Source organism: Lithobates pipiens, unplaced genomic scaffold (genome assembly GCF_037356315.1).
Source record: "Lithobates pipiens isolate NorthernLeopardFrog02 unplaced genomic scaffold, aLitPip1_a1.2 Scaffold_16, whole genome shotgun sequence".
Taxonomy (NCBI): domain Eukaryota; kingdom Metazoa; phylum Chordata; class Amphibia; order Anura; family Ranidae; genus Lithobates; species Lithobates pipiens.
Genome location: NW_027507748.1, coordinates 58,640,197 through 58,663,903, shown reverse-complemented (window position 1 = coordinate 58,663,903; position 23,707 = coordinate 58,640,197). Strand labels below are relative to the sequence as shown.

The 23,707-nt window shown below is 42.9% G+C and overlaps 1 protein-coding gene across 2 annotated transcripts in view; it reads right to left on the bottom strand.

Annotated features, from left to right (window-relative positions):
- Positions 1-890: 890 nt before the first annotated feature.
- The window catches only part of KCNE2 (potassium voltage-gated channel subfamily E regulatory subunit 2), a 53,385-nt gene continuing 30,568 nt past the window's right edge, over positions 891-23,707 (bottom strand). The window contains exons 1-2 of one of the 2 annotated variants that reach the window (XM_077479935.1): positions 16,300-16,414; positions 891-4,235 (exon numbers count right to left, since the gene is read on the bottom strand). In XM_077479935.1, the coding sequence (XP_077336061.1) occupies positions 3,871-4,224 (354 nt within the window). In that variant the 5' untranslated portion in view covers positions 4,225-4,235; positions 16,300-16,414 and the 3' untranslated portion in view covers positions 891-3,870. Of the gene's footprint in view, positions 4,236-16,299; positions 16,415-23,707 lie in introns of those variants that run through there. The other variant, XM_077479936.1, reaches the window with a different exon arrangement.

The window sequence follows — 23,707 nt, the reverse complement described above, 5'->3', positions numbered from 1 at the left end:
GGAATAAGTATGGCACAACTGCAAACCTACCAAGACATGGCTGTCCACCTAAACTGACAGGCCAGGCAAAGAGAGCATTCAGCAGAGAAGCAGCCAAGAGGCCCATGGTAACTCTGGAGGAGCTCCAGAGATCCACAGCTCAAGTGGAAGAATCTGTCAACAGGACAACTATTAGGCATGCACTCCACAATCTGGCCTTGGAAGAGTGACAAGAAGAAAGCCGTTGTTCAAGAAAAAGCCATCAGAAGTCCCATTGAAGTTTGCAAAAAGTCATGTGGGGGACACAGCAAACATGTGGAAGATGGTGTTCTGGTCAGATGAGATCAAAATGTAACTTTTTGGTCTAAAAGCAAAACACTATGTGTTGCGGAAAACTAACACTCCACATCACCCTGAACACACCATCCCCACCGTGAAACATGATGGTGGCAGCATAATGTTGTGGGGATGCTTTTCTTCAGCAGGGATAGTGAAGCTGGTCAAAGTTGATGGGAAGATGGATGGAACCAAATACAGAGCATTCTTAGAAGATAACCTGTTAGAGTCTGGAAAAGACTTGAGACTGGGGCGGAGGTTCACCTTCCAGCAGGACAACCACCCTAAACATACAGCCAGAGCTACAATGGAATGCTTTAGGTCAAAACATATGCATGTGTTAGAATGGCCCCGTCAAGGTCCAGACCTAAATCCAGTTGAGAATCTGTGGAAAAACTTGCTGTTCACAGACGCTCTTCATACAATATGACAGAGCTTGAGCTATTTTGAACAGAAGAATGGGCAAGTTTCACTCTCTAGATGTGCAGAGCTGGTAGAGATATACCCAAAAAGACTTGCGGTTGAAAATTTCAGCAAAAGGTGGTTCTACAAAGTATGGACTCAGGGAGGCTGAATACAAATGCACACCACGCTTTTCACATATTTATTAGTAAAAAATGTGGAAAACCATTTATCATTTTCATTCCACTTCACAATTACGTGCCACTTTGTGTTGGTCTATCACATAAAATCCCAATAAAATACATTTACGCTTTTGGTTGTAACATAACAAAATGTGGAATATTTCAAGGGGTATGAATGCTGTTTCAAGGCCCTGTATATCTCACGTTGTATTCTTAGTAAGAAATATAAACATTGGTTACAATAATGTTATCAAAAATCTGGCTCTGGTTTAATATTCTGATTATGACCAAATTGCACTGGTATAACCATATTTCAATGCCCCCCTCCCACACACACCCTCATCCCCATCCAGCTTGTTTTTCTTTGTTAGGGCTGGTAGATAGAGGCTGTCACCTCTCTACCCTACTCTGGCCTGGTCAGTGTACATTATGTGTGGAGTGCAAGGTCAATTCATTGCAGCTTGGGAACGAGGGGTGCTTTGGCATCTTCACTTTGGGTGCTAGAGGCAGGTGCAATGGACTGTTATTCATTCAGAGAGCTACAAATGCTTAAAGCTGAATTTCACCCAAAACAACTTGATAAAAAATAATATTCTTAAGCAAGGAACATACATTCCACATTATTAATTATGCTACTAACACTTCTGTGTTCTGTAAATTGCCTCCAGCATTGCTCCTTGCCATTTTGCTAAAGCTCAGAGCCCCGAACAGCAACAAATCCTGCAAATCAGCCGCTATATTTTTGGCACAGGGCAACTGAGCATGTGCATAGCAGGGTGAGACAGTGTATTACTGGATTTTAAACAGTATAGTATAGTAATGTTTTACATAGCTATACCTGCAAAAAGTGATCTAGCAGGACTTAATTTTCTGACTAAAGTTCCACTTGAACTATTTGCTGACTGCGCTATAGCTGAATGACTGCTATAGCGAGGCCGACTAGTTTTGGGACGGCATCCCGTGATCGCCTCTGGTGTGTGCCTGCTGCTCGGGCAGTGCGCTCTGTGATAGTAGTGTCTTGAGGATACTGCTGATCACAGATTGAGATAAAGAGACAATCGGCGGGTCTTTACCACATGATCAGCTGTGTCCTATCACAGCTGATCATGGCTGTAAACAGAAGCCGGTTATCAGTACTTCTTTCCTCCTGCTGACAGCATGAGGAGAGGAGAAGAGAGACGATAACCAGCTTCTGTAAAAGGGATATGTACACTGATAATCAGGGCACTGATTATCAGTGTTCTGATTATCAGCGCAGTCCCAAAAGTACCCACCAGTGCTGCCAATCTGTACCCATCTGTGCCTCCTCATCAGTGTCACCTATAAGTGCTGCCTACCTTCGACCATCAGTCCCACCTATCAGTGGCACCTATCAGTGCCCATCAGTGCTGCCTCATCAGTGCCTATTAGTGCAGACTATCAGTGCCCACCAGTGCCGCTTCATGAGTGCCCATCTGTGCAGCCTCATCAGTGCCTATTAGTGCAGACTATCAGTGCTCATCAGTGCAGCCTATCAGTGCCACCTCATCAGCGCACATCAGTGAAGGAGAGAAATTGCCTGTTCTCAAAACGTTATAACAAACTATATAAGCGTTTTTTTTTTCAAATTCTTCAAAAAGTCTTTATTCATTTTTTTTTCTATCCATAAAAAAGGTTTATTAAGAAGGTGCAGGGTAAACATACACCAAGGTTACATAGCCACTTGTACAATTTCAAAACCATCAATACCAATCAATCTACACATTAGCATATCAGGATGAACAAGTCTTATCAGCATAGTTTTAATTCCAACCTTGCAAACTGCCCAAGAAAGCTCTGACTGTGTCCTGAAGGACTTGACTTCCCTCATCTCGCAATTACTATAATAGCCTGCCCAGGACCAGATCCACCGGGGCAAGCCCCGGTACATTCAGCCATGGACCCCACAACTTTTCAAGTTTCCGGTCACATGCCCTATGTTGGAAGATTATTTTTTCCATTCCGGATCATCTCCCCCCCTGTGTTAATCCACTCTTTAAGGGCAGGGGGATCCTCAGAGATCCAGTGTGTCTTTCTTCCCACTCCTTCCCATTCCTTTAATCATTATTTTTAGCAAAAATTAAAAACCCAGTGATGATTAAATACCACCAAAAGAAAGCTCTATTTATGTGAAAAAATGATAAAAATGTTGTTTGGATACAGTGTTGCATGACCGCACAATTGCCATTCGAAGTGCAAAAGCGCTGAAAGATGACAATTGGTCTGGGCAGGAAGGGGATAAAAGTGCCCAGTAGGCAAGTGGTTAATGATGATGTATTGATTATAAATTAGGTGGACAGTTTTTCTACTCCACTTTAAGAAACTCCTAGTTTCCACATTCCTGATAATTATGGCCTTGCCATAAAATGTAAAAGGTAGGAGGAAAAAAGATATATCCATCAGTATTCAATAGCTAGTTTTCTTCACATATAGGTACAGGCCAGGCTAAATATTGTTGTAAATAGTTGAAATCTCTAAAAGTAGAATAGAACCCAATCCATAAAATTGAATATAAACTTTGACTTTTTGGTGTTATTTCAAAAAGCATTTTCATTTTTTTTTTATCTGCCTTGATCATTAATAGGGTGACAGTTCCCCTTTGTATTCCTGTTTTGTCACCCTGGTGGAAACTATAGGCAGATGTGCCAACACACATTACACATGCATGCTCCACCATTGGCACTATAAGGAAGCGGGTACAGGGGAATGATTTGCAGGAAGCCCTCAAGCAAATGCACATGAAAATGACCACAGGAGAAAAGCAGCAACAAAAAAAAAACAGATGAAAACAAGATCGTATGAAAATAGGAACATAGAAATTATTTTGATTATTATCATACAAAATGTCTTCCATTTAGGGTTTGGATGCACTTTAACAAACTGTGGTTGACATCTAACCACATCTATTTGTTGCCAGGATTTTTTGGATTCTTCTGATCTGTCTAGCCATTGCCTATGGAGAGAGGGGAGCTGAGTAAGACCTGGCAGTCGGGTTTTCCAGTGTCACTCCAACAGCCTTGTTATTGAAGTCATTTTCAATATATCTGCTGTAGGGATCAAGCTCATCTGTGTTTTTCTGCCTCTTTGACCTAGTTGTGCTCACCAGGATGGCCACAATAATGAAGGAGAACATGCCGATCATCACCATTAGGTAGAGGATGACGAAGTTGAAGTTCTCTTCCTCCAATGTGTTCTGAAGCTTTTTTTCAGATAATGTCTCATTGTTATTCAAGCTGTTCATGTAATTTTCCAAGATTTTCTTGAAGGCATTTTCTATGGTCTGCGTGAAGTTTGCACTTACGTACATGTCTGTTGACTCTGAAGGACACAAATAGTTGTGTGTTATAGTTATACCATGGCCAATCAAGCAATTTTCACAGAAAAAGCATTCAATATAGTTCCTATGAAAAAGAATTCACCCCTTATATGTTTTTTAATTTTGTTATTGTCATAAATACTGTGTATACTCTCTATAAATTAGTTTATTAGATTCACCTTTGGTAGTGATTAGTCTCTAAACTTTTTAAACAAAGGGCCAGTTTACTGTCCTTCAGGCTGGGTTCACACTGCTGCGGTGTACGAGATCAGATGTGATTCGCACCGCACTGCAGTGCAAATCACATGCGATCTCTGTGCGATGCGATTTCAGCCATACAGATAGTATGGCTGAATTTGCATCGCATCCGGCCCAAAATCGTACAGGACCCTTTTTTTGGTCTGCAGCTGAATCGGATCGCATGGGTGTTACCCTATTGTTGGTATCAGTGGAAGGAATAGTGCTCCATTGTTGGTATCAGTCGGGGAGAATAGGACCCTATTGTTGATATCAGTGGGAAGAATAGTGCCTTATTGTTGGTCTTAGTGGGAGGAATAGTGGAACAGTGCCCTATTGCTGGTATCAGTGGGGGGAAGAGTACCCTATTGATATCAGTGGGAGAAATAGTGCCCTATTGTTGATATCAGTGGGAGGAATAGCACCCCATCATTGATGTCTGTGGGAATAATAGTGACCCATAATTGGTGCCTGTGGGAGGGAGAGCACCACGACATTGGTCAGAGGAATGGTACCCCATCATTGGTGTTGGTGGAAGGAATAGTGCCCCATTATTGGTGTCAGTTGTGGGTGGAATAGTGCTCCAAGGGCTGGATGGAGGCAAGCAAAGGGCCACATCCAGCCCCAGAGCCACAGTTTGGGGACCAATGGATTAAAGCCTTGAACCTTCATGGATAGGTTTCTGTTTAGCTTTTCATAGCTGGAAACTGCCATTGTTTTCTATTCCCCTTTTAAAAGTGCTCAAGTTCTGTCAGGTTCCGTGGAGATCAAAAAAGAACAGTGTATATTAAGTCAAGACACAAATTTTCTTTTGGATTGAGATGTGGACACTGACTTGTCCATGGAGAACATTGTTGTTTTTAAGCCTCTCTTTTGTAGTTTTGGCTTTCTGCATGGGGTCATTGAAAATAATTAAAGTAGAGCAGTCAAAATCTAGAGGAGCTTGGCATGGCAACCAATCAGCCTCTGCCTTTAATTTTCAAAGCTTAAATGATTTGTAAAAGTAGAAGGTTTTTTTTATCTTAATGCATTCTACACATTAAGATAAAAAAAAACCTTCTGTGTGTAGCAGCCCCCCCCCCCCCCCCCACCCCCCAGCACCACCCAATTACCTACCTGAGCTCTTCCTCTCTCCAGCAATGTCCACGATCCCTTCAGCACACCAGTACACTCTGCCTGATTGGATGAGACAGAGCAGCGGAGCCATTGGCTCCTGTGGCTGTCAATCAAGGTCAGTGAACCAATCAGGTAAGAGAGGGGGTGGGGCCATGTTGGGGTTCCGTGTCTAAATGGATACACAGAGCTTTGACTTGGCTTGGGTGCCTCCTGTAGGAGGGAGGGGCTAGGAGCAGCAAAGAGGGACCCAAGAAGAGGAGGATCCAGGCTGCTCTGTGCAAAACCAACTGCACAGAGGAGGTAAGTATACCATGTTTGTTATTTTAAAAAAAAGAGCCTTCACAATCACTTTATTACTTTTTATTTAACAAGCTGTAGATAGAAGCTGGTTGGTTGCCATGCACATTAGCTCCAGATATTGTTCTGCTCCAGTTTTGACCAATTCCCCTCACTGACTTTTTAGAATATGAGATATAGATTTCATGTAGACTACATAAGGTTTTTCTCCAGAATAACCCTGTTTATTGGGTGCATTCTTTCTACCCCCTACCCTTACAAGCCATCAAGGACCTACTGCAGAGAGCCACAAAAAGCACAAGCAAGAAATGTTCATATAGCGACCAATCAGTTTTCAACTGAGATTCTTAAAAGATGCAATGGATAGCACAAATATATATATATATATATATATATATATATATATATATATATATATATATTTTTTTTTTTTTGTTAGAACATACAGAAAGCCTTATGCTACTATAGCTAAGTAGGTGTGAACATAACATGCTCCACACACCTCTTCTGATCTGTAAAGTTACTGTGGTATTTCCTAGTAAGGGGAGTTGCTAGACCCTGGTGCCCAGAGCTTGTGCCCCAGGTCTGCTACTGAGGGCCCCAGGTCTCCTTTGAGTTATGGTGATAGTACATTTTTTGCATTATACCATATTGGACCACTGTATAATTTATCCACTTTTAAATCCATGTATTATTTATTTTGTTATCATAATGTGACATCATAATCACAATTTTAGACCAATTTATTTTGATCTAAATTTTTTAAATTTTTTTTATTTATTCTACCAGCCCCTCAACATTTTAATCTGTATGCCCCAGAGGTGCCCATAATCTATTAGGACCCTGAAAACCTTAGAATCACATATGTTCCTGGTTTAGCATTACCGTATTCTAGATCAGCTTCATGCTCGCTGGACCAAAATGATGATACTTATTATTACTCACTAGTTAGGGAAGAGGCTGGAGGAAGAGAAGTGACACGAAAAGGTAAACTGCTAAACCAGAAAAATGAATTGTTTAATCCCAAATTATGTACGTCACCATATCGCTTTGTGGTGCCCACTCCGGAAATCATGAAATGTTTTGAATAGTGCGGGATTATATTAAGGATTGGATTCCATTTGATTGGTCAATATCAGTTGATTAATAGATCTACTGATGATGCAATCTCTCTAGATGAGCTCTTGCTCTTCTGGATAATCAGAACATCTATGTTAGGATGCCATTTGTCGACCTCAGCTTGGCATTTAATTGCATTAATCCAAATAAATTGTTTAATAAACTACAGAATTCTGGACTGGGAACCTCACTATGTCTGTGGATAAAAGATTTTTTAGCATAAAGGCCACAATGGGTTAAGCTTGGTGTTCAAACATCAGCACCCATTGCTTTGAACACTGGTGTCCCTAGGGGCTACGCCCTTAGTCCACCTCTCTATTCTCTATATACTGTACTCAAGATTGTACTGCCACCTATTGTGCTGCTTTATTAGCAGATGATACAACAATAGTGGGGTTGAAATCTAATAATAATTAAGCAGCAAATGGACAGAAGGTCCAAATGCAGACTGAGTAGTGTCCAGGTAATGGTTTGTATCCCAATAGGACTTTGTAATGTCAAGCATTAATAAATGGGAAAAGGATCTTAACAAGACTTTTACCCCAGCCCAGTGTAAGAATATCATCTACCTTTCATTAAATTTGTTGATATGTATACGAGTTCAGGAATGTAATTACAAATTACTGATGCAATGGTATCTTAATCCATCAAGGCTCAGCAGATTTTTGGCGGAGGCCTCAGATCGTTGTTGGCAATGTGGGGAGGAATTGGGGACGCTATTCCATATATTTTGGTCTTGCCCCAAAATTAGACAATATTGGATAGAGGTCCAGCAGATCTCCCAAAAATGTACAGACTTTATAATAACAAATGATCCCGCCTTTTTCTTTTACTTCATTGCTCACAAATTCCAGTGCAAAAGTATAAGAAATCGGTGTTGTGCCATCTGATGAATGCTGCCAAAGCCTGTGTCACCTTGTGCTGGAGGGATTCTAGGCCGCCCTCTATTACAAGATGGTTAAATAAGGTAATAGAGATAGGGGCCATGGAGGATTTAATCCTCTCGGCCCAGAATAAGAAAGAACAGTATAACAAAACCTGGTCAAAATGGAATCGATTTATGCATTCAGAAGAGGGGAAGGGGAGGATGGTAGAGGTCTCTGAGGAGTAGAAACACGCCTGCCTAGGTAGGCTATATAAACCAAACCCTTTGGTGGAATAGAGGGGGTGTGGGTTTTTTTTGGGGGGGGGGGGGGGGGTTTAGGATAAAATAAAGAAGGGAGATAGAGAATATAGAAGTATGTGTGAGACAAACATTTAAAATACTTGGATCTTAAGGTGGGGGGAAATTAGAGGTATAGTGGAATATTAACCACTTCAGCTCCGGACCAATAAATACCTTAAGGACCAGAGGTCTTTTTGCAATTTCGCACTGCGCTGCTTTAACTGGTAATTGCGCGGTCATGCAATATTGCACCCAAACGAAATTTGCGTCCTTTTCTTCCCACAAATAGAGCTTTCTTTTGATGGTATTTGATTGCCTCTGCGATTTTTTTTTTTTGCGATATAAATGGAAAAAGAGCGAAAATTTTGAAAAAAAAAGATATTTTCTTCTTTTTGTTATAAGAAAAATCGAATAAACTAAATTTTAGTCATACATTGAGGGCAAAATTTATTCAGCCACATGTCTTTAGTAAAAAAAATGTCAATAAGCGTATATTTTTTGGTTTGCGCAAAAGTTATAGCGTCTACAAACTAGAGTACATTTTCTGGAATTTACACAGCTTTTAATTTATGACTGCCGATCTCATTTCTTGAGGTGCTAAAATGGCAGGGCAGTACAAATCCCCCCCAAATGACCCCATTTTGGAAAGTAGACACCCCAAGGAAATTGCTGATGGGTATGTTGAGCCCATTGAATATTTATTTTTTTTGTCCTAAGGGATTGAATAATGACAAAAAAAAAAAAAAAATTTTTTTTTACAAAAAGTTGTCACTAAATGATATATTGCTCACACATGCCATGGTTATATGTGGAATTGCACCCCAAAATATATTCCGCTACTTCTCCCGAGTATGGGGATACCACATGTGTGGGACTTTTTGGGAGTCTAGTCGCGCACGGCACCCCGAAAACCAATCACCACCTTCAGGATTTCTAAGGGTGCAAATTTTTGATTTAACTCCTCACTACCTATCACAGTTTCGAAGGCCATAAAATGCCAAAATAGCACAAAACCCCCCAAAATGACCCCATTTTGGAAAGTAGACACCCCAAGCTATTTACTGAGAGGCATGTTGAGTCCATGGAATATTTTATATTTTGCCACAAGTTGCGGGAATATTACAAACTTTTTTTTTTTTGCACCAAGTTGTCACTAAATGATATATTGCTCACACATGCTATGGGCATATGTGAAATGACACCCCAAAATACATTCTGCTGCTTCTCCTGAGTACGGGGATACCACATGTGTGGGACTTTTTGGGAGTCTAGTCGCGCACGGCACCCCGAAAACCAATCACCACCTTCAGGATTTCTAAGGGTGCAAATTTTTGATTTAACTCCTCACTACCTATCACAGTTTCGAAGTCCATAAAATGCCAAAATAGCACAAAACCCCCCCAAATGACCCCATTTTGGAAAGTAGACACCCCAAGCTATTTACTGAGAGGCATGTTGAGTCCATGGAATATTTTATATTTTGCCAAAAGTTGCGGGAATATTACAAACTTTTTTTTTTTTTTGCACAAAGTTGTCACTAAATGATATATTGCTCACACATGCTATGGGCAGAAGTCAAATTACACCCCAAAATAAATTCTGCTGCTTCTCCCGAGTACGGGGATACCACATGTGGGGGACTTTTTGGGAGCCTAGCCATGTACGGGACCCCGAAAACCAAGCACTGCCTTCCGGATTTGAATATAAAATGCTACCAAAAAACCTGTTAGCGATGGCAGGGATCAGGCCTGACTCTGCGATCGCTGCAGTTATGTGTTTAGTGTTTTGTAAGTGACAGTGATCGATCGATACTGCACTTGGGTGGGCTGGGCAGAGGGGCAAAACGCAGGTGCCAGCAGGTATTTGGGCTGATCCCGCTAACAATGCGTTTTTTTGGAACCCTAAACTGCTGGGGACGCTAGTATAGATCTGATCAGATCAGATATTGATCTGTTCAGATTCTATACCACTACGGGAGGTGTATGCTTTGTGTGTGGGTGTTAGCGGTACTGGCACTAACCTAGCGCTGCCTGGGGCGACGCAGACCCTGACCCTAAAACCTAATTGATATCACCCGCCGGGTGATCAGGGGGTTAAACCTTTATTGGGTAATAAATGGTGGGTGCCCTGATGCTATAAAAAACAAACTAACCAGAGTCACCCGTAACACTTATACGGTGATCAGTGGTGAAAGGGTTAACTAGGAGCAATCAGGGGGTTCAAATTTTTATTAGGTAGTATATGGGGGTCCCTGGCGCTATATAAAAACCTGACGGGGAACCTAAATAACTAACTGGCTAACCAGCGTCACCAGTGACACTTATACTGTGATCGCTGGTGAAAGGGGGTGAAAGGGTTAACTAGCAGAAATCAGGGGGTTAAAACCATTATTGGGTAGTATATCGGGGTACCTAGCGCTATAAAAACCTGGCGGTGAACCTAAAAAAATAACTAGCTACCTAGCGACTGTAGCGACACTAATGCAGCGATCAGAAAAACGATCGCTTAGTGACACTGGCAAAAGGGGGTGAAAGGGTTAACTAGCAGAAATCAGGGGGTTAAAACCATTATTGGGTAGTATATCGGGGTACCTAGCGCTATAAAAACCTGGCGGTGAACCTAAAAAAATAACTAGCTACCTAGCGACTGTAGCGACACTAATGCAGCGATCAGAAAAACGATCGCTTAGTGACACTGGCAAAAGGGGGTGAAAGGGTTAACTAGCGGCAATCAAGGGGTTAAAACCATTATTGGGTTGTATATCGGGGTACCTAGCGATATAAAAACCTGGCGGTGAACCTAAAAAAATAACTAGCTACCTAGCGACACATGCAGCGATCAGAAAAATGATCGCTTAGTGACACTGGCAAAAGGGGGTGAAAGGGTTAACTCTAGGGGCAATCAGGGGGTTAAATCTTTATTGGGGGGTGATAGGGGGCTACCCTGGACCTAACACTAACTGTCCTGACAGTTTTTACTGTCACAACTGACACTGAATGCATTGATCAGTAAAGAAATGATCAATGCAATCAGTGACACTGTGACTGGGGGGGGGAGGGGGGGCGGGGGGGGGATCGGAGGGCGATCGGGGGGGGGATCGGGGGGGGGTTTGTGTGCCTGTGTGTACCTACATGTCAGTGTAGTGTTGGTGCACACTTACTTTCTGTCTTCTCCTCGTAGTCCGGTCAAAAAGACCGCCCCGAGGAGAATGACATCACTTCCTCCTTCCTGTGTAAACAATACACAGGGGAGGAAGCTTCTCATTGGCCAGGAGCGATCCAGAGGGGGTGGCCGAAAACCAACGGCCATCCCCTCATCACGGAGCGCTCCTGGACCGAATCGGACCGCCGTAACCAGCGGGAGGGGGTCCGATCGGACCCCCCACCCGCTGGAAGGCAATCACGTAGATGTACGTGATTGTGCCTGCCTGTGCCATTGTGCTGACGTACATTGGCAATACGGCGGTCCTCAAGTGGTTAAAGGGGTTGTAAAGTCATTTTTTATTTTAATTTTTTTAAATAACAAACATAGTTACATAGTTAGTCAGGTTTAAAAAAGACACAAGTCCATCCAGTTCAACCAAAAAAAAAATATATATATATATATATATAATAAATATCATACCAGCCCATATACCCACAGTTGATCCAGAGGAAGGCAAAAAACCCCAGCAGAGCATGATCCAATTTGCTAAAGCAGGGGAAAAAATTCCTTCCTGATCCCCCGAGAGGCCATCGGATTTTCCCCGGATCAACTTTACCTATAAATTTTAGTACCCAGTTATATTACGTACACTTAGGAAATAATCCAGGCCTTTCTTAAAGCAATCCACTGAGCTGGCCATAACCACCTCTGCAGGGAGTCTATTCCACATTTTCACAGCTCTTACTGTGAAGAAACCTTTCCATATTTGGAGATGAAATCTCTTCCCCTCTAGACATAAAGAGTGCCCCCTTGTCCTCTTTGTTGACATGTTATACTTACCTCCACTGTGCAGCTCATTTTGCACAGAGTGGCCCCAAACCTGGTCTTCTGGGGTCCCTCGGCGGCTGTCTCGGGCTTCCCCCAGCAAGTACTCCTCACGTTCATGAGATCTCCCTCACATGGTGAGAAGCACTTGCGGGCGCGCTTCCGTGATACAGTCGGCGGCAATAGCAGCTCACTGTATCACTAGGCCCCGCCCCCCCGTCACGCCGCGTCATTGGATGTGATTGACAGCAGCGCGAGCCAATCGCTGCGCTGCTTTCAATCCATCCACTCCAGCCAATCAGCGGCCACACTAAGTGGCAAAGGGCACGTCGGTGGCGAGCACGGGACCTTTGAGGGGTCGGGTAATTAAAACGGGGGGGCTGGGGGCGCCGGCACTGTCAGATGTTTTTCACCTTAATGCATTCTATTTCTAAAAAATATTTACCTTTACAACCCCTTTAAGTTAGTTTGAATGTTAATAAATATGTATGTATTTACATCTATGTAATTGATGGAATGTGAAGTAATGTATTCTTTATCACTCTTTTGGATAAATAAAAGATTAAATGCAAAAAAAGCTAAAGAAAGAATAGGAAAATTGATCATGTTGGATTACATATAAATGGGAAGAAGGTAAAATGTGTTGTGAGTTTTAATTTTTTTAGGTCTTCATATATTGGAGGACCTGACCTGGTATACCAAAAATGTATTATATCTGCTTAAAAGGGCTGAGCAGTGTCTATTGTTTAGGTTGTTATGGCCCAACAAACTTTCTCAAGAATTGATGTTACATTTTTACTGCTGTACGTCAGAGACCATTTTGACATATTGCTGTGCGGTTTGGTATTCTAGTTGTACGCAGGCTGAGAGGAAAGATTTGCAGAGGGGGATTAAAATGGTACAGTGCATTATTGGGTCTCTACTTCCAAGTGTGAGAGATATCTATAGTACTGTGCAAAAGTTTTAGGCAGGTGTGAAAAAAATCTATAAAGTAAGAATGCGTAAAGAAATAGAAGTGTTATTAGTTTCTTTTTTTTTTTTTATCAATCAACAAAATGGAAAGTAAATGAACAGAAGAGAAGATACACTTGCACACATATTACCACTAAAGCGGTATTGATGAAGTGTGCACAAACATCAAAACTATATAGCTCTATATTGCAAAGTTATAGTGCAAATTATTAAATTATCAAGTGAAAAATTGTCAAAACTGCAGGACACAGGTTTTTAACAATATTTTCCAAAAGTTCATTCTTATCATTTAAATCCCATGTGTGTAGTGTGCTCAAAATCACATCCGTGCTATTTTAGAAGCCTTTTCACCACTTCGTGCATCACCACCCACCTTCTGAAAAGGTCACTCACCAGAGCCTAGAAAAAACTTCACCTTTGATTCATATTGAGATAACCACTCCACTTTCCTGGAGTTTCTCCACCTTGATTGCCACTACTTACTCCTTAAATCTTGATGTCTCATAAGAAGTAAATAGCCATCATTGCGCAATATGCTTTTATAAAATGTATTTAAACCAACAAGGTAAACATCCCCAATTATAAAAATGTGCACTCACAATGCAGGTGCCTTCAGACCGGCACTAAGTCATTCTAGCAGTGTGTTTTTTGGTTTAGTTCCGCCGCTTCGTCTCCTGTGATCGACGTGCGTTCCAAGCCTCAATCTGGTGTGGGTTAGGACAAGAAGTGACGTCCACAATTACCCAGAAGCCTCTATGTGTTTCGCATACAAACATGTATCGTCAGGAAGTACATTTATTATTAATTTTTTGTTAAAAGTGGACTTTGGATACTATGGAATATAGTTTTTGCCCCATAGTTTTCTTTTGTTTTAGCTTGGCTTTTTTTGCCCTCTATGATCTCTTTGGCATATAGGTCTTCCGAGGCTTTGGTTGACTGACATTTTTCCATCAGGCAGAGGCTCTCATTGGCTGGTATTTGGCAGGGGGTAGGCGTTGCTGGTCTGATGCTGGATATTTGATGTGCTTTTATATTTGTAAACACTTTACTAAATTATTTTAGTATTTCTGTATATTTGTTTGCTCATTTCTTTTCTGTGTTTTCTATGATAGCTTGCACATCCCCTGAGGAAGCGCAAAAGCGAAACATGTCGGGATAATGTGCAATGAATTCCTGTTATATCCATTTTGGACCTACAATGCCACTACTTTGTAATACCTCTGCACTTTAATATGTGTGAATTGTTTTTAACCTTGATCTCAATAAATAATATATATTTTTAAGTTTGTTATATACTTTTTTGTATTTCAAGCACTGTGAAAATCCCTTATTTTTCCTTCTATACATTCTGAACTTATGCTTTAGGAATTATCTTCATCATGAAGAAGAACAAGGAGTCTTGGATTTGATTTTGATTTTTCTTCTGTTCGCTCACTTTAAAAATATATTTCTGAAAGCATTCTTAATTTACAACATTTCTTCACACTTGCTTAAAACATTTGCACAGTACTGTATATAAGCCATCTTCGCAAATGGGCTGCAAATGTTATTAGAGATGTCCTCAGTTATTCTTACATTACAAAAATTATAACAAAAGCTACCATTGCTTTGACAATTTCTACAGCTCTAGCGGAAAAAAAAAAATTTCACAACCTATTAGTCCAAGCCTTTATTGCTCCAATTCTGCCTAAGGGGAATGTAGAGAACCAACAAAGTCCAGGATGAATGCATTGCTTTATTTTTATTTATTCATTGTGACATCACTGTCCTCCTACTATGTGGAACACAGTGATGTCAAAATAAAGCTTTGCTGTGTTTAGGCTCCGTTCACACCTAGGTGTTGCTATTTTAAAGGCGTTTTTTCAGACAATTTTTGCAGAGTTTTTGGAGTTAAAAGGTCACCCATGTAAAAGCAGTAAACTGCCTGTAATCTGCCAAAAAAGAAGCTCATGTACTTTTTTGAGTGACGGACATTTTGCTTTCGACGACAGAATGCTCAGATGTGAATAGAGGCCATTGAAATGAATGGTATTTGTCTTTTGGGCATTTTTAAGGGTTGAGGCTTAGAGCAGAAAAATTCCCTAAAATGCTTAAATATGAAGAGAGCCTTAAACACATCGATAATTAAAATATCTTATCTAATTATCTTATATCTAGTAGAAGTAATTAGTCACATTCAACTGGACTTCTGGTTTTGGTTCTGTAAGGTTAAAGACATTTTATCCAAGCTATTACACTACTAAAGAATGATGGAATGCAACTGCTGTTCAGCTGAAAATTTTCCAGCATGCTTCTTTGACAAAAGTCAATTAACCACTTCCCGCCCCCACTCTAGCCGAAAGACGGCTACAGCGTGGGTTTAGTTTGCTGGGAAGGCGTTTATTAATGCCTTTCCATGATCGCTCTGCCTGCTTGCCCCCTGTGAGTGGGCGACACGTTCTGTGATCGATCAGTCCTTTGGATCACAGCGGCCCTTTACCACATGATCAGTTTTCAGCCAATACAGCTACAGGATGTAAACATGAGCCGGTTATCGGCTTTTCTTTCCTCATGCTGACAGCATGAGGAGAGAAGAAGAAAGCCAATAACCAGTCCCAACAGTGCCCACCAGTGCTGCCAATCAGTGCCCACCAGTGCTGCTAATCAGTGCCCACCAGTGTCACCTATCAGGGGTACCTACCAGTGCCTATCAGTGCCGCCTATCAGTGCCACCTCTCAGCATCTATCAGTGTCAGCTATCAGTGCAGCCCCATCAGTGCCTCCTCATCGGTGTGCACCACTGCTGCCTCATCAGTGTGCATCAGTTCCATCTATCAGTGCCCTTCAGTGCCACTTCATCAGTGCCTATCATTGACCATCAGTGCAGCCTATCAGTGCCCATCAGTAAAGCCTCATCAGTGCACATTAACATTTTCAATCTTTTTTTGTTTGTTTTGTTTGTTTAGCAAAAAATAAAAAATAAACTCAGTGGTGATTAAATACCACCAAAAGAAAGCTCTATTTGTGTGAAAAAAATTAGAAAAATTTAATTTAGATAATTAAGTGCTAAATAAAAATCTATCTATCTATCTATCTATCTATCTATCTATCTATCTATCTATCTATCTATCTATCTATCTATCTATATAAAGTACAGTATATATTATCAAACAATAAATAAAGTATTTAAAAAAAAAAATTTGCGTACTTACTCTTAAGGACGGAATTTATGCGTCTTAATCATTTCATACTTCAGCAACCTCTAAGACATTGAACTCATGTGCTTTGCTATATAACCTCATGCCTTTTATCTTATCGTAGGGACAAATATTAGTATAGAGTGTGGATTCATATTGTTTCACATTTCTGCTCTAGTCATGTGATGTAATATTCGCAAGTCATGTCCTTGGGGATACTTTTATGGCACAATATAGCCTCCTATTTTCCTGTTTACGCGGTTTCATTCAGTCTTTTCTCTTGAATATTACAATAAACATGGACATCCTGCAGGAAATTTTCAATAGACACAAAATGTTTCAGGAAGCAGAATCCAACACCACTAATAGGAAAATGCAGTAACCATACAGGTACTTTGGGTTTGTAATAATAAAAAAAGAAACCCAAAAAACATCTTATTTCTTCTTTGTCAGTCATCTAAAAAATCTTAACATATAACTAAAGAGCAAAATTGTTTTTTTTTTTGTATTGGATGGAGAGGAGAGGTATTAGAATGGGGTGACCAGACATCCCCGGTTTCCGGGGACAGTCCCCGGATTGAGGACACTGTCTCCGAACCAAGTCTGTCCCTGGTTTTGTCCCCGGATTGGATTTGTACAGGGGCTTGGACAATTTCAAAGACAGTCAGTGCAGAATAAAAAAAAATAAAAAGAAGAATTACCCCCCCCCCCGCTCTGCTGCTCCTACTAGCTTAGGGGGTGGGGGTGTATTTTTTTCATTATCTGTGCCCCTTTCTGATGATCATGTGCTGGTCGGAGCGGAGAGAATATTTCTTCAGTTTCGGGTGCATGCCGTACCCCTCCTGCTCCCATGTTCTTCTGCCTTGGCTCAAGTCCCGGCCAGCCACCTGCCCATCTCCTTGCCTTCCCTGGCAGAGTGATCTTCACCAGGGAAGGCCTGGAGAGTAAGACTTGACAGGCTGTGAGGCGATGGGCAGAGAGTCGCTAATTGCCGCCATTACTAGTTAAACAAGATAAGAACTTTCTCCTAATAACATTAACTAGTCATGTTCCTCCACCAGCTAAGCAGATGGAGCACAGAGCCACAGTCTGGATCACCACAGGAGGTCAGCACTTGAGCCCCGGGGGGTTAAATAGTGTTCCTTCTCCTGGCCCTCCGCTGAGCAAAAGCTTTTGGGGATTGCTGCAGACAAGAGGTTACTTCACAGAATATACTGGCATGGCCTTAGTCTGGGGTCCCACTTGTGTGATGTTAGACATGGCATGTGATTCTAACCCACACTGCTGTGCCAATCACACGCGATGTCTGTGCAATGCGAGTTCCGCCATACAGTTGTATACAGTTGTATTGGCTGAACTCGCATTAGATTTGCAGGAAAATAGTGCAGGTACATTTTTTACCCATTGGGTAAGATTTGCCCAGGCCAAGTGAGAGGCTGTATTGGATATTATATCACACCAACCCAGCCAGGGTTGGTGGAAATGTGGAAAACAAATAACTCAGCGAGGAACTACATTAGCAAAATAGTGAAAAAATGTGTTTACCTTAAAGCGGGAGTCCACCGGGACTCCGCGTTTTTTTTTTTTTTTTTTAAAGCCTGCAGCTACAAATACTGCAGCTGCTGACTTTTAAAATAGTGACACTTACCTGTCCAGCGCGCCCGCGATGTCGGCACCCGAAGCCGATCTCTAGGTCGTCTGTCGGGTCCTGCCGCCGCCATCTTGGGTATGGGAATCAGGAAATGGAGCCTTTCGGCTTCATTTCCCGGTTCCCTACTGCGCATGCGCGAATCGCGCTGCGCAATAAGGACGCTCCCCGCTGCCTCTGGGATCTGTGTGTTTCCCAGCAGGCAGCGGGGCACTTGCGGGAAGGGGCGGGCACTTGCGGAAAGGGGCGTAAGTTACGCCCCTTTCCGCAGAGAGCTATCCCGGAAGTGGGTGCAGTTACCTGGATTATCCAGGTAACTGCACCCCCCTCCCCCCTGAAAGGTGCCGATTGTGGCACCGGAGGGGGGGGAGGGTTCCGATGAGCGCAAGGTCCACTTTAGGGTGGACCTCCGCTTTAAATCCCTAAACGGGGATCGCGGGGACCAGTGTTAACATCATTAATTTGACAACCAGAAATATTTTGAAGAATGCTATACCTGACTCAAGCTGGGCTCCTCCACATGTGGCTGCCTGGAAGGCCCAGGTTGGTCGTCGGAAGCCTCAGTTGGAGGGGAAGAAAGCCTTGAAGGAAGACTGGAGAGTGCTGTCATAGTATCACAGCCTGGGTACATAAATGTCATCTGCTGCAGCTCCTGATCTCAGGGAATCCTGGACTGTCTTGAGCTCCCTAATATAAGTGTTCCTCATGCCACGAATTAGGGCCTTCAAATAGGAGATGTCTGCCGTGGGGATTACCAGCTTCACAAATTCCAACAATTAATCCAGCGCTGCCTTCCTTTTTGGTTTATTGTTATAAAAGGGGTGGTTGACCTACCACAGACAGGGCAGCTCCCTGTACACATCAATGAATATGGGGATAAAGTCCTCATTGTTAAATAGATCCTTTTTCTCTGCAAGACAGAACACAAGACAAACCCTAATGTTAGGTGAAACTCTCCTAATCTTGACCCAATATAGGCCTCAATCTATAAGCAGTATAGGCCACTGATGCACCAACTTAAAATTGTACTTTCGTTATAACGATCGTCAGTTCCGTTACTTCGTCCCCTGCTCACAGATAGTACCCATGGCGCACGCGTGTTCCGCTTTATATACACTGAGCATGCGTGAAACTCCGCCCGCCCCTGATGTTCTTTCTAGTCTATTCCCCGCCCCTTGTCTTTCAGCACAGTGGGAGAGCACATGGCAGAGAGACAACAGCTGCATGCAGAGGAGCACAGCAAGGACGAAAGTCTGGAGCCCCGAACCTCACAAATTCGGAGGAGATTGAAGGCCTCAATTATGGCCTTTATAGAGATGGTGGAGACAGTGGACATTTTCAAGATGACCGACTATGATGGGAAGTATCAAAAAAGTACGAAATATGTACACAGTTTTGTAATGGTATTTACTGCATCATAATCTTTAACAAATAAAGACTTTCTGTAATGTGGTACTGACATTTTGTCTCCTGAGATGTCGTTTATGATATTATTGCTACATTCGTGTTCTTCAAGTGAGGTCTAGGCTAAATTGGCATTTTTAGATTTCAGCATTAGGACCCTCTTTTTTTTGGTCAGACCATTTAGAGATGGCTGGAAGATGTAATTGTACCTTAAAAGAGATAGATTGAGAAAAAAAGGAAGAAGGAAAGAGTTAGCTAGAGTCCAGTAGCCAGATCGGGTAGTCAGCCAGTCCAAAGTTCATTAACCAGATCGGGTAATCATCCAGGCCTGAAGTCAGGGATCCAAGGAGAGCAACTGTAAGCAGCATAAGAAGCCAGGAGGGATGTCAGCAAGCCAGTCTTGAAACAAACAACAGGAGATGGTTCCTTGTGATGTGACCAATGCGAAGGCAAAGGAAAGAGTGAGCTGGAAGGCTTTAAATAGGCAGGTCAGACGAGCATCATCGGGAACAGCTGGTAACTGTGAAAAGAGAAGAGAGCTGGCAATTACCCGACAGCTGAACGGCCAGCCCAGAGGAGGAAGGGCTAAGCCAGCCCTGACAAATCCCCGGTTTGAATCCCAATTTGTGTGCATCTTCAAAATTTGGCTTTTACAGGGGTGACATCACCCCATCTGACGAAGGCAATATCAACACAGTTTGGACATACTAATGTCTGATTTTGCCTTCACTTTCTTAAAGTTGAACTTTGTAAGTTCCTGAGTTGTGTATGTTATGTTTTGAAACATGCCTGTTTAACCAAAAAAGGCTATTTCTAATTAATGTGACAAAAATTAATGTTATATGCCAAAGATGTTGGTTTGTTCAAAAACCCTTTTCTAAATGCACATGTGAATATGCTTTGAGTAAAAAGTTTTCTACTCAACGATGTGTGGCTTCTTCTTTCAATAATCAAAAGCAGTTTTTGGAGTAAAAGTTGGTGTTTACAGTGAAAATGGGGGTTAGTTACTAAAGGCAAATTCACTTTGCACTACAAGTGCAGTTTCATGTGCACTTTTAAGTGCTCTTGGAGTGCAAAATGGAATTTCCTTTAGGCAATAACACCGAAAGTGCTTTCTAATTTGCCTCAATCATGCCATTTTCATGACTCCACAAAATTCATTCATGGTGCTGAAAATGATGAATATTTTTCTCAGTAATGCATTGCATACATTAACAACAAAAACAAGGTGTGTGTAGCAGACCCACAACATAATAGTTCGCTGAAGAAGAGATTGTCACCTCATGTATTAAATAAATTACATTTGCACTATTGAATAAAATGTCCAAAAAGAAAAGCCCATCAGAGAACCTATGAGACAGCTAAAAGAAACCCAGGGCTGTAAATCAAAGGATATCTTCTTTCGGTTTAAGTTCAAAAATTTAGAATAAAATGTTTCTTAATCAGTTTCTGCCATATCAATGGCCCCCACCTGCAAAGTACTCGACAGACTTCTGTCTTACTTTTTGGGTGCTTTGGGGGGGCAAGCCAGGATGGCCAGCTTCAAGCGCCGCCAGGCTTTCTTGTTGAAGTCCGTCTGGCCGGTTTATATTCCGCCATGTTGATTGGCGTAAGGAATAGGATGAACCGGCTGGCCATTTTCCCAAAAGCGTTCCCCACCACTCTTCTGGCTCTGGCCAGACGGTAGTTATAAACCCTCTGGTCTGGGTGAGGGTCCTCATGGCTTCAAAGCGGTCGGATGGTCAGAACGAACTAACAGAAAGCACTGAAAAACAGAAAGGCCGCAGCTGAAAATCAGATACGAGCGGACAAGAATGCAATGTAAATCAAATACGTAATAGAAATACGAACCCACAAGCACAAACCCAAGAGCAGTAATGATCGTAAAAGCAGGAGGCTGAAAAAGCGCGATTCGTCTGTCACCAAACTTTTACTACCACGAGATTAGCGGAAGGAGCCCAAAGGGTGGTGCGATTGGCACTGAACTTCCTCTTTCTATTGCCATTGTACATGTTGTACGTCACCGCGTTCTTGACGTTCCGACCAACTTTGTGCGACCGTGTGTATGCAAGACAAGTTTGAGCCAACATCCGTCGGGAAAAAAAACATGGGATTTTGTTGTCGGAATGTGCGATCGTGTGTACAGGGCATAATACTGGGATGCCATTAAAGTTCATGTGCGTGTAAAGGCAGGTGTACCAATACTTTTGGTAGTATAGTGTATAACTGTATATACAGTCGTGCTCATAAGTTTACATACCCTGGCAGAATTTATAATTTCTTGGCCATTTTTCAGAGAATATGAATGATAACACAAAAACTTTTCTTTCACTCATAGTTTGGCTTAAGCCATTTATTATCAACCAACTGTGTTTACTCTTTTTAAATCATAATCACAACAGAAACTACCCAAATGACCCTGATCAAAAGTTTATATACCCCAGTTCCTAATACTGTGTATTGTCCCCTTTAACATCAATGACAGCTTGAAGTCTTTTGTGGTATTTTTGGATGAAAAATCTATCCAGAAGCAAGAGAGCAGCACAGTTTGGGATTGCGGCTTGCAGTCCAACCAAAAGTGACAGTTCTGTTGGCCGGAGAACCTGTCGTGGTTGGAGGTAGAGGGGAAGCTCTCGCCAGTAAGGGACTATCCGCCTTATTACCAGGGACTACAGTGAGTAATTGAAACAAGTACCGGAGCAGCATTCTTACCAACCGGGGATGGTGAAGAATTGGGAAACTTCAGTGGAAATCAAGCCAGGAGACCCAGCCAGTGGATGTGGCACTTGCAGACAGGGGCGTACCAAGAGTTTGGCCAGAGGGTGCCAGGAGTGCAGGCCGGGGGGTGGGCGCATATTGGCAGTGTTCTACTGCTCTTCTAACTTGTTCTGACACACACAGCCTGCCTTCACATCACCTCACACGCTTCAGATGCATGATGATGTCTCCCGTCCCTGCATCCTGTCTCACACACACAGCAGAAGAAAACTGTCTCCTCCTCCCCCCCCCCCCCCCCCCCTTCACATTCAGCTCTGTATACACACTAGAGGAGGGGGAGCAGGAACACGCGCTGACTTCAGGTCTGTACAAACCTTTCCATTCTTTTTAGATAGACAGGCAGGAGGGGGCAAGAGTGACTGGTATTGGGAAGGAGGAAACTAAAACGATGTACATAGAGTGCAGCCTGGGATAGAACTACAGGTCCCAGCATGTTCTGCACCTCCATGGCAACCCATGATAGGCCTACAGGTGCCAGCATTTTCTACACCTCCATGTTAACCTGTGATAGGACTTCAGGTCCCAGCATGTTCTGCACCTCCATTGCAGCCTGTGATAGGACTAGAAGTTCCAGCATGTCTTGCTCCTCTATTGCAGCCTGTGATAGAGCTACAGGTCCCAGCATGAATGATCAGCAATTTCATTGTAGCCTAGGTTCTTGTGTGACTGGGCTAGAACTACACGTCCCAGCATGCTGTGCACCTCCCTTGCAGCCTGTGATAGAACTAAAAGTCCCACTATTCTCTGCAGGATCATTGCAGCCTGTGATAGTACTACAAGTGTCAGCATGCTCTGCACTTTCATTGCAGCCTATGATAGAACTAAAAGTCCGACTATGCTCTGCAGGAGCATTATAGCCTGTGATAGGGCTTCAAGTCCCAGCATGCTTTACAGAGGTGGGGCAGAAGACCAGGGGGGTACAGAGGTGGGGCTGAAGACCAGGGGGGTACAGAGGTGGGGCTGAAGACCAGGGGGGTACAGAGGTGGGGCTGAAGACCAGGGAGGTACAGAGGTGGGGCTGAAGACCAAGGGGGTACAGAGGTGGGGCTGAAGACCAAGGGGGTACAGAGGTGAGGTTGAAGACCAGGGGGTACAGAGGTGGGGCTGAAGACCAGGGGGGTACAGAGGTGGGGCTGAAGACCAGGGGGGTACAGAGGTGGGGCTGAAGACCAGGGAGGTACAGAGGTGGGGCTGAAGACCAAGGGGGTACAGAGGTGGGGCTGAAGACCAAGGGGGTACAGAGGTGAGGTTGAAGACCAGGGGGGTACAGAGGTGGGGCTGAAGACCAGGGGGGTACAGAGGTGGGGCTGAAGACCAGGGAGGTACAGAGTTGGGGCTGAAGACCAAGGGGGTACAGAGGTGAGGTTGAAGACCAGGGAGGTACAGAGTTGGGGCTGAAGACCAAGGGGGTACAGAGGTGAGGTTGAAGACCAGGGGGGTACAGAGGGGAGACAGGTGTGCAGGAGGTACTGTGTTGGGGAAGAAAAGCAGGGGGTGTAAAGCAGTGGGGCAGATGAGAAAGCGGGTTACATTGGTGGGGCAGATGGGTTCAGTTTTAAGACAGATGAGAAGGTGATTCAGTAGTAAGACAGA